Consider the following 11,876-nt stretch of genomic DNA (forward strand, 5'->3'; position numbering starts at 1 on the left):
ACACACACACACACACACACACACACACACACACAGACACACACCCTCAATGTATTTCCCATGAACCCAGTGCTCTGTCTCCTGCTGTCCAGCAACACACAGACACACACACACACACACACACACACACACACACACACACACACACACACACACACACACACACACACACACACACACTCCTGCTGCTTGCTTGTTTGGCTTGGATGACCATGGGGGGGGGGGGGGACAGACACTCCAGAGAGATATTTCCATAATATTTTGATAATAGTTTGATCATATTCGTGGATACATGAAGCAGTAGAATGAGAGGAGAAGAAGAGCGTCGCTGAATAAAATCGGTGACTCTAGCGGGCGATCCAGTGAGGCGTGGACAAGGTGAAGAGGCAGAACCAGAACCAGCCGACTGACGGGGCGATAAAGAGACCAAGGTCTCTGATTACCATCACTCACCGTTTGCATGAGCAACACCGGCCTTCATCTTGGGTATTTTGGCGACCAGTGAACAGGAAGTGACCGTGTTTAGACCGAGGACGAGTATACGTCTCTGGTGAGAGACCTGTCAATCACAGTGTAGCCCCGCCCCTAAAGCGTCCCCTGGTTAACGGCAGAAGTGTCATCAGTACTAGTTAAAGCGGCAGCAGTACTTTAAATACATAGTAATAACAGTTGTAGTATATCCATAGTATAAATCCGTGTACACGTGTATTTATTACTGTGTTTCTATGAAAGTTCATGTGTGAGTAGAAAGACAGAACATGAATGTGTGTGTTCGTATGCATGAGCCCATCTGTTGACAGCAGTGTGTGTGTGTGTGTGTGTGTGTGTGTGTGTGTGTGTGTGTGTGTGTGTGTGTGTGTGTGTGAGTGTGTTTGTTTTCACAGCGATCAGCAGGATCTCCAGCTACGGAGGATGCCGAGTGGCTCAGCGGAGGGGAAACCGTCTCAGAACAAACAAATGGATTCTCTCTGTGTGTGTGTGTGTGTGTGTGTGTGTGTGTGTGTGTGTCTGCTATCTAATAAATGTTTTCAACAAGGAAAAGAAAAGCGGCCCGCTGCCCGAACCCCCCCCCCCCCCCTCTACCTCTTCGTCGATCCTCTTTTATAGATTCGTCTGTCAGTTTTCCTTTTAAGGCAACAAACTCTGTTTGTGAAAAAAGCTGAAAGGAAACCTGGAGATGAGACTGAAAGCCAACGTGAGTTCACTGTCCAGCTGTTTGAACGTTGAGTCCTGTTTCACTGATTATACAGTCACTGTTAGAAAAAACGGGAATTAAAGGAACGCAATCGGAAAAAAAGTCCAATAAATGTAAACACACACACACACACACACACACACGCCCCCCCCCCCCCCCCCTCCGGTGACGTTTCCGGTGATTGAGCCCGTGACTCTGGGAGCCGACACATCCCCGACGGCAGCGAGGGGCGGGACAGGAAGTGGCTGCAGACAGGAAAAGAGGAAGTAGGAAGTAAAGAGGCGGGACGCTCCCCCCCCCCGCTCCCCTTCTGCCAATCTGGGAGCAGAGACGTCCTCCCTTCCTGTGACACTCATTCGTATTTACCGTTGTTTCTTTTGTTGACCACTTTGTTCCCACCAGGTCTTTAATATCTATTTACAACGAACGGAGGCGGAGCCTTTCGCACGGTTAAAACTTTCCACGGCAACGGCGGCCGGCGGACCATCCATAATAAATACACACTGTAAGCTTTTAAGAGGAGGTTTGAGACGAGGACATCTCACTCATATCACCGATAGCAGAACCGCTACCTCCGGGTTTGACTGATTTAGAGCCGTGTTTCGGGGGTGAGAACATCTGGACGGCCGTAGAGTCCAGAATCCGTGCTATCAGCTGCTCTGACATTGACTCCACGCAGCATGTGGACGTCAAACGCGGCAAATAAATCTCCTTGAAGAAGTACAAAAAACAACCAGTGAGGACACGTTCTTGAAAACACTCCCCATGGCCGTCCAATCAGAGACGTGAACGGACCTCTGACCCGCATTGTTGGCCTCCGATTCACACGCAGATAGGCTCCACCACTGTCACACAATGGTGTGTGTGTGTGTGTGTGTGGGGGGGGGTCAATGCGGATCAGCTAACCGCTATCGGACAATACAAGTCAACAGGGAGGGTTAATGACTTTTCGACCCGACGGCTCGAGTCCCCGCTTCAAACTACAAAAGGCACTTTTACTTGTTTTCATAAGCTATTGGAGTATAATAAGTGTGATAGCGGCCGGGTCATTGTGTGGGTTATCTGCAGTGTCATATTTTGACTGGTAATCAGAGAATATTGCAGCGCTATTGTTGATGTGACCGGCCAACTGTGACTGATGTTTGTGTTTCTTAGACTACTATTTTTAACCACTTGGTCCGGTGGTTTCTCACCCTCTCAGCTACTGAGAAAAGTTGATTCCATTAAAAATAAATCCTTTCAACTAAATATTTAAAACAAACAAACCAACATAAATGTTTTTGGACTGATTTCAGTGAGATTTAAGTAGATTAAACAAACTACAGAGGAAGTTAAAAATAAAGGAAACATCATTTATTATTTCAGGTTTTTTAACAGACATGTATTATATAAGGACAAATTTCCAAGCAGCAATTTCCTGGTCTGAAAAGTGAAGTCAAAGCTTCATGTGTTAAAGCTGCATTCTCTCTAGTGCCCATCAAGGGGCGACTCCTCTGGTTAAACCAGTACTAAACTCTCTCTAACCAGCACTAAACTCTCTTCAACCTGTACTAAACTCTCTTCAACCAGTACTAAACTCTCTCTAACCAGCACTAAACTCTCTTCAACCAGTACTAAACTCTCTTCAACCAGTACTAAACTCTCTCTAACCAGCACTAAACTCTCTTCAACCAGTACTAAACTCTCTTCAACCAGTACTAAACTCTCTCTAACCAGCACTAAACTCCCTTCAACCAGTACTAAACTCTCTCTAACCAGTACTAAACTCTCTTCAACCAGTACTAAACTCTCTTTAACCAGTGCTAAACTCTCTTTAACCAGTACTAAACTCTCTTTAACCTGTACTAAACTCTCTTCAACCAGTACTAAACTATCTTTAACCAATACTAAACTCTCTTAAACCAATACTAAACTCTCTTCAACCTGTACTAAACTCTCTTGAAGCAGTACTAAACTCTCTTTAACCAGTACTAAACTCTCTAACCAGTACTAAACTCTCTAACCAGTACTAAACTCTCTTTAACCAGTACTAAACTCTCTTTAACCAGTACTAAACTCTCTAACCAGTACTAAACTCTAACCAGTACTAAACTCTCTTTAACCAGTACTAAACTCTCTTTAACTAATACTAAACTCTCTTCAACCAGTACTAAACTCTCTTTAACCAGTACTAACCTCTCTTTAACCAGTACTAACCTCTCTTTAACCAGTACTAAACTCTCTTTAACCAGTACTAAACTCTCTTAAAGCAGTACTAAACTCTCTTTAACCAGTACTAAACTCTCTTAAAGCAGTACTAAACTCTCTTTAACCAGCACTAAACTCTCTTTAACCAATACTAAACTCTCTTAAACCAATACTAAACTCTCTTTAACTAATACTAAACTCTCTCTAACCAGTACTAAACTCTCTAACCAGTACTAAACTCTCTAACCAGTACTAAACTCTCTTTAACCTGTGCTAAACTCTCTTCAACCAGCACTAAACTATCTTTAACCAATACTAAACTCTCTTAAACCAATACTAAACTCGCTTTAACTAATACTAAACTCTCTCTAACCAGTACTAAACTCTCTCTAACCAGTACTAAACTCTCTAACCAGTACTAAACTCTCTAACCAGTACTAACCTCTCTCTAACCAGTACTAACCTCTCTCTAACCAGTACTAAACTCTCTAACCAGTACTAACCTCTCTCTAACCAGTACTAACCTCTCTAACCAGTACTAACCTCTCTCTAACCAGTACTAACCTCTCTCTAACCAGTACTAAACTCTCTAACCAGTACTAACCTCTCTCTCACCAGTACTAACCTCTCTCTAACCAGTACTAAACTCTCTTTAACTAATATTAAACTCTTTAACCAGTACTAACCTCTCTCTAACCAGTACCAAACTCTCTTTAACTAATATTAAACTCTCTTTAACCAGTACTAACCTCTCTCTAACCAGTACTAACCTCTCTCTAACCAGTATTGACTGTGTCCTCCTCTGTATATGCAGTCTATGGCAGCAGCACAGTGGAAACATAAGAGTGTTTATTTAACTTCTACTTGGTGCGACTTCCTCACAGAAAGTTTCCCATTTGAGTATCAGTGAGTTTCTCCACATTGGTGGCAACTTATCACACAAAGAAACACAAGAAAAACCTGCTATAAAACAGACTAGTTCATTATCCGACTGTCATGAATGTGTGCATTCATGTGGTTTAGTCTACAGTAGAGCAGAAGGGTGGACACACACACACACACACACACACACACACACACACACACACACACACACACACACACACACACACACACACACACACAAAAAAGGGTACAAAGGTAGTTTTTGTTCCTCGTGTCGCTGGAACTTCAGCTTTGCTTGGTCATCATGGATAAATGCCCCTCTTATCGAGCACAACGGGCACAGACTGGGCCACGAACACACACACACACACACACACACACACACACACACACACACACACACACACACCTGTGTTAACTTGGGCAGTACTTCAACTTTGGTGAGAAAAATTACCTTTAAAATAGATCAGCTGCTAAATTTGAAAGCCAATAAGCAACATTGAAGTTAGGAAAAGCAACTTGGTTGTTTGTTTCTTCAAAGAAAATGTGTGTGTGAGAGTGTGAGTGAGTGTGTGTGTGTGTGTCCTCGTCTTCGTCGTCTGTGGCAGCTGCCTGCACTGATAGTTGCTTTGTTTTCAGTGAGTGCTTCTTAATGAGGTCAAAGGCTATTTAGGGCCATTGGACGCTGACAAGGAGAAACAAGAGGTACCTTCATCACAGTCAGAACACACACACACACACACACACACACACACACACACACACACACACACACACACACAGCTATTCATTACATTTGACCAAGACAAGGTCCAAAAATCAGTGGCTGGAGAAAGAGAGTCTTTGTGAGAGAGAGAGAGTGTATAGGAGAGGCAGATGGGTCTTCTGATATTTGGAGAGAGTCTATTTGATTTAGCAGTCAGCATAATGACAACATTCGTGATCTCACACACACACGCACACACACGCACACACACGCACACACACACATCCCTCCCTCGCGGAGGGCAAATCCAATTAGTGTTTCCACTCACTTCTCAGCAGGTTTCATTTGTTTACATCCACACCGTGACCCGATTACGGCGAATAACCAGATTTAAGTTCCACTTTAAATGTTAATGGATCACAGGAAGCAGCCTGTTGGAATTACTAAAGGTCTGCTGGCCGACAGGAAACGTCTTAATAACGTCATAGAACTACAGAAATCAAATGAATGACTTTATTTGGAAACCAGAACATTGATGATTAGTCGAGTTATACTCTACTTGCATTCTCTCTAGTGTCCACCAGGGGGCGACTCCTCTGGTTGTATAGAAGTCTAGTCTAAAATGACTCTACTTCTCTCTTGATTTATTCCCTCAGTAAACATTGGAAACATGAGTTTATGGTCTCAATCTCTAGTTTACAGTCTTCTTCAATACAGCATGATGTTCATTTAGTAAGTTATGCTCCATTTAGAGTCAAACAGACCATAAAGCAGGGGATGATTTAGGGGCGGGGCTACACAGTGATTGACAGGTCTCTATCAGACGGCCGTAATCCAAGATGGCGACGGCAAAACCAGCTAACCTGCCTCATTAGTAACAACAAAGAGGACTAATGTAAGAACCAACATGAAGGGAAGTAGCCCATGCTTTATTTCTTTAATATAAGGAACGAAACATCAGTAACTCACTTCCTTTAATAATAATCATATAAATAAGATGGAGAGAGAGGAGCCTGTGTTAGATGAGGCAGACAGAGAGGAACTGTCAACACTAGTTTCTCTCACACACACACACACACACACACACACACACACACACACACACACACACACACACACACACACACACACACACACACACACACACACACAGTCTGAGTCACCTGCAGACAAACCCCTTTATTGAGAAGCAGGCGGCCATCTTTGATTAGATGGAGTGACTCAGCAGACAGTGAACACAAAGGGGTGTGTTTGTGGGGTTTTTGGTGTGACAGTACAATGAATGAGCGCGTTTGTGTTCATGTGGGAATATGTGAATGTGCGTGACTGTGAGACAGAGACAGAGAGACACAGAGAGAGACAGAGAGAGAGACAGAGAGAGAGACAGACAGAGAGAGACAGAGAGAGACAGAGACAGAGAGAGACAGAGACAGAGAGAGAGACAGAGAGAGAGAGACAGAGAGAGAGACAGAGAGAGAGACAGACAGAGAGAGACAGAGAGAGAGACAGAGAGAGAGACAGACAGAGAGAGACAGAGAGAGACAGAGACAGAGAGACACAGAGAGAGACAGAGAGAGAGACAGAGAGAGACAGAGACAGAGAGAGAGACAGAGAGAGACAGAGACAGAGAGAGAGAGACAGAGAGACAGACAGAGAGAGAGACAGACAGGTCATACCTCGTGGTCCGGTATCTCAGAGGACAGAGTCTTTCCGAGCACCGCCGCCGTCAGGTAGGTCCAACAGCGAGCCGTGTTCGCCAGGTTATAACCTCCTGGTGAAGGAAGAGGAGGAACAGACAGATGTGAAGAGGAAACATCAGCATGTGGTCACATGAGGCGTGTGTGTCAGACGACGAGGAGACAGAAACTAAAGGTCATCTGACGACAGCTGACTGCCCTTAAACCTGTTGAGAGTAAATTCATCTGTGTGGATTAGTTTGATTACAATCAACAGTCAATTAGAAGATAAATAAACAGGAAGTCAAGATAATCTCTGTCTCTCTCTCTCTAACTAGAAAGAGATGGAGTGAAGAGGATGGACTTGAGTGAAATCAAGAGAATGAGAAGAAGCGAGAAGGAGAGGAGGATATAAGTGAGAGAGAAAGTATGTAGGACAGAGAGGGAGGGAGGGAGAGGAAGAGAGGAAGAGAGGTGGGATTGTAGTTCAGTAAAATGGCTTCATTGTGTCGAATAAGTAGTAGCTATCATCTGGCCAAGGGCTGAGGGGTCTGGAACAGAGCATGGAGTGTGTGTGTGTGTGTGTGTGTGTGTGTGTGTGTGTGTGTGTGTGTGTGTGTGTGTACACACAAATGAGTGAATCACTGAGATTAAAGCAAACATAAACACACACACACAAGGGATATATGACATTATCCACCTTTCATTAGGAGTACTTTAACAGTACACACACACACACACACACACACACACACACACACACACACACACACACACACACACACACACACACACACACACACACACACACACACCTCCTCCCAGCAGCAGTGTAGGTAGCTGCCACTCCAAGACGTGCTGCAGACACTTGCCCACCCCCACCGGGGTCATGTTGAAGGAGCACATGGGGTCCCCCGCCATGGTGTCGGCACCCAGCTGCATGACCAGCGCCTCCGGGTTGAACTGCGCTCGCACTTCCTGCATCACGCTGCAAGAAAGAAGACAGACAGACGTAAACATGTTGATGCAGGCTGTGGGCCCTCAGTGGAGTTGCTCTGTGTGTGTGTGTGTGTGTGTGTGTGTGTGTGTGTGTGTGTGTGTACCTTGTAAAGATCTGATAGTATCGGTCATCCTTGATGCCGTCCTCCAGCGGGACGTTGACGGCGTACCAGCGGCCTTTACCCAGCCCCGTGTCACACAGGTCCCCCGTACCTAAACACACACACACACACACACACACACACACACACACACACACACACACACACACACACACTTATCTTACTGTACACTGTCTCACAGCGCAGGTTATCGTGTTAAAGTATATATATATATATTTTAAATATCTGTAAGGACAGACCTGGGAAGAATCCAGGAGAGAACTTGTGGAGGGAGACGGTCATGACTTTGGACGTGAAGCTGAAGGCATCTTCCACACCTGAAGGGAGACGAGGAGAAAGAATATATATTTAGGTACTTTAAGGTAATAATAATAATAATAATAATAATAATAATAATAATATACAAATAAATGTAGTAAAATAAATGTAGTAAAATAAATATAGTAAAATAAATTTAGTAAAATAAAATAAATTTAGTAAAATAAATTTAGAAAAAATAAAATTTAGTAAAATAATTTAGTAAAATATTTGTTTGTAAAAAATAAATTTAGTAAAATAATTTAGTAAACATAATTTAATAAAATAAATTTAGTAAAAAAATTTTTTTAAATAATTTGGTAAGTAAAATATTGTTTTGTAAAATATTTTTTGTAAAATATTTTTTGTAAAAATAATTTAGTAAAATAAATTGTAGTAAAATATTTTTTGTAAAAATTAATTTAGTAAAATAAACATTTAGTAAAATAATATTTTGTAAAAATAATTTCGTAAAATAATGTAATCAAATACATTTTGTAAAATCAACAAATAAAAATAAAAAGCGACGATGATTTTTTTTCAACCTGTGCAGCTCCACTTAAAAATGCTGGAGGGATGTATTTAAGGCCCGATAGCAAACATCCCTCCGTTCCCTGGTTCGGTCTTCCCGTTCCTACCGTCTCCGTGATGCAGGTCCACGTCCACGTAGAGGACCCTCTCGTACTTCTCCCTCAGCTTGAGGATCCCCAACACGGCGTCGTTCACGTAACAGAACCCCGAAGCCTCGTCCCTGAGACACGGACACAAAGGAAACAGTGTGACTGCCTGGAGCGCCCCCGTCAGGCCCATCATGGAACTGTGGAGGACGGCTACAGGTGAGTGGCATGTGTGTGGACAGGGGGGCTCACTTCTTGGCGTGGTGCCACCCTCCCGCCCAGTTGATGGCCACCTCACACTTCTGGTCCACCAGGCACTGGGCCGCTGTCAGCGTAGCGCCCCCTACTGCTGCCGCATAGTCGTATATCCCCTCCACCACTGGACAGTCGTAACCTGGAGGAGGAAACAGGTGGAAATATATTATATATATATATATATATATATATATATATTATTATAATATATATATGAAAGAAGAAAAGAAAAGGAGGAAGGAAAGGAGACAGAAGCGAATGTGCTCGATCGAAGGAAAAGAACAAAGGGTGACGTAACGATGGACTGAAGAGGTGAAGGAGAGAGAGAGAGAGAGAGAGAGAGAGAGAGAGAGAGAGAGAGAGAGAGAGAGAGAGAGAGAGAGAGAGAGCACAAAAGGAGGAAGCGACGGAGGGACGAGTCGAGGACACCAAGAAGAGCGCTGATGGATGAAAGGAGGGAACGAGTCAAGGGAACGAAAACAAGGATGGGTCTAAAGTTAGAAACGTAAACATTGGGAGGAGGACGGACGTGGAGGAGGCTCATCCAAGAACAACAAACCGTGGAGGGGAGTCTCTGACGGTGGAGCTCAGATAAGCAGTTCTTTTGTGGATTCCTAACCTCAACCGGAGCATGCAAACAATGTGAACTACAGTGCGTTGTGTTCTGGTGCCCTCTGCTGGCCGTAACAGAGCACTGCATGAACACTCGTGCCGTCGCGTTCCTCACCCAGGCCGTAGTCCACCGACTGCGGGTCGTCGTTGTCTCCGTCCTGGCTGATCTTGTGAAGATGCTCCAGGTAGGAGTCCGTGTGGAACTTGGCCATGTCCTCTATGGAGGCCACCTGAGGTTTGATGGTGCTGGATAGGAAATAAAACACAGTGTGTGTGTGTGTGTGTGTGTGTGTGTGTGTGTGTGTGTGTGTGAGTGTGTGTGTGAATAAGACACCAGTAACCTGCAGACGACTACAGATAATTCATGGGAGACAGATAGAGTCGCTTCTGCCAAAACGTATGCAACACTTTAATATTAGAGTATAAAACCAACACCCCTCCAAAATAAGACGAACACGCATCATTCAGGGGAACCAGAGGTTGAACTGTGCAAACAGGAAGTTATATTAGACATCCTCCTGTGAATGTTGAGCTGTTTGTCTCTGACGTCAATGACTTTTAGTCGTCGTGCAAACTCTGTGTTTATCATCGTCCGTCACTCACCTCAGGTGCTTCAGGAGTCCGTAGGCTTCTATCAGTGAGTGGACCATACTCGCCTGGAAGACAACAGGAAACACAAACAACACAATAACTACCAGGTCTGGACCACGACGACAAAGCAGAGCTCCTGAGCACAACGGTTGCTCGTTGCTCGTGAGCACAATGGTTGCTTGTGAGCACAACGGTTGCTTGTTGCTCGTGAGCACAAGCGTTGCTCGTGAGTACAACAGTTGCTCGTTGCTCGTGAGCACAATGGTTGCTTGTGAGTACAACGGTTGCTCGTTGCTCTTGAGCACAACAGTTGCTTGTGAGCACAACGGTTGCTTGTGAGTACAACAGTTGCTCGTGAGCACAACCGTTGCTCGTGAGTACAACGGTTGCCCATGAGCACAACCGTTGCTCGTGAGCACAACGGTTGCTCGTGAGCACAACGGTTGCTCGTGAGCACAACGGTTGCTCGTTGCTCAGAATCAGCTTTATTGGCGCATACATGAAATTTGGCTCCGCTCTCAAATGTAAATACACTATTTTACAATAAACAAGAAAAAATATATAAATTATAAAAAAGGGCAGCAACAAAATAAAAAAAAGTGAGCACAACGGTTGTGAGTTGCTCGTGAGCACAACGGTTGTGAGTTGCTCGTGAGTACAACGGCTGCTCGTGAGTACAGTACAACAGTTGTGAGTTGCTCGTGAGTAACGGTTGTGAGTACAGTACAACGTGAGCACAACGGTCGCTCATGAGCACAACGGTCGCTCGGTAACGTTCGGTCCAACTCACCCGGTTTGGCACTTTGGATAAACTGTCGCAATGCTCGATGTACTCCGGGCTGTAGACGTACGCGACCTTCCGGTCATTACCGCAGCTGTCGTCATCATCACGGTCCCCCCTGTGACTCATTTACGACGTTTTTAAAATGTAAAGAATGTTTTAACAGAGAATGGAGCTAAAAACAAATCGTTACAGTGAAGAGGTTTCCGAAGCGGCGTCTTCTTCGCAAGTGTGGTGTCACACCGTCAACATTCCCCCCCGGTAAAGTCGGTTCACTGCCGGTGTTCACCTCACTACGAGACGTTAGACGCAACACGACGATGATAAAAATGTAATTTATACAGCGGTGAATATAATACACTTCATAGTATTTTGTTAACTTCTTTAATTTCGACGAATACGACGGAGAGCTGCGTCCTCAACCGTCCTAACGGTCACCAACATCGAATCCAACGTTCCGCGCGCGGACGTTTTCAAAGTGGAACGCACACAGCGCGAGGAGCATTCTGGGAGATTTCTTGTAGTCTTTTCACTTCCCGTCTCAATAAGTAGCTAACAAGCTAACTTTTCAAAAGAGTTTGCATCAACGATTAGACAACAGATGTTGCTCAATACATTTGTAATATTATAAGAAATATTTATTAAGATAGGATGGATAAAATACCCTATATTTTAATAAAATAAAATAAATATACGTATCACTTTTCTTTTCGCTAGAGGGCGCCAAAAACAGCTGCTTTGTACCAACCACATTTCTCGCGGTGTGGTGGGGTACACTCATTCAAGGGTACACTAGTGTCAAGTTATTCGAAACGAAGAATACCATTTCCGGTTAAAGAATTCAATATAAAATATGTAATAACTGCTAAGCAATGACATCCAATACTGCAGTGAAAGTAAAGTACAAAAAAAGAAGACATTTATTTAAATTAACGTGTAGCAGAAGTGTCATT

At 44.0% G+C, this 11,876-nt stretch overlaps 1 protein-coding gene across 2 annotated transcripts in view; it reads right to left on the reverse strand.

Moving 5' to 3' along the window:
- Nucleotides 1-11,171, reverse strand: part of hdac8 (histone deacetylase 8) — a 22,417-nt gene extending 11,246 nt beyond the window's left edge. The window contains exons 1-9 of one of the 2 annotated variants that reach the window (XM_068713239.1): nucleotides 10,933-11,169; nucleotides 10,155-10,207; nucleotides 9,667-9,797; nucleotides 8,937-9,078; nucleotides 8,706-8,818; nucleotides 8,010-8,087; nucleotides 7,753-7,861; nucleotides 7,465-7,637; nucleotides 6,650-6,744 (exon numbers count right to left, since the gene is read on the reverse strand). In XM_068713239.1, coding sequence (XP_068569340.1) covers nucleotides 6,650-6,744; nucleotides 7,465-7,637; nucleotides 7,753-7,861; nucleotides 8,010-8,087; nucleotides 8,706-8,818; nucleotides 8,937-9,078; nucleotides 9,667-9,797; nucleotides 10,155-10,207; nucleotides 10,933-11,052 — 1,014 coding nt within the window. In that variant the 5' untranslated portion in view covers nucleotides 11,053-11,169. Of the gene's footprint in view, nucleotides 1-6,649; nucleotides 6,745-7,464; nucleotides 7,638-7,752; nucleotides 7,862-8,009; nucleotides 8,088-8,705; nucleotides 8,819-8,936; nucleotides 9,079-9,666; nucleotides 9,798-10,154; nucleotides 10,208-10,932 lie in introns of both variants that reach the window. The other variant, XM_068713238.1, reaches the window with a different exon arrangement.
- Between the last annotated feature and the right edge of the window lie 705 nt (nucleotides 11,172-11,876).

Source organism: Cebidichthys violaceus, unplaced genomic scaffold, assembly GCF_023349555.1.
Source record: "Cebidichthys violaceus isolate CVI_PGR_0920_01 unplaced genomic scaffold, fCebVio1.0.p SCAF_19, whole genome shotgun sequence".
NCBI lineage: Eukaryota > Metazoa > Chordata > Actinopteri > Perciformes > Stichaeidae > Cebidichthys > Cebidichthys violaceus.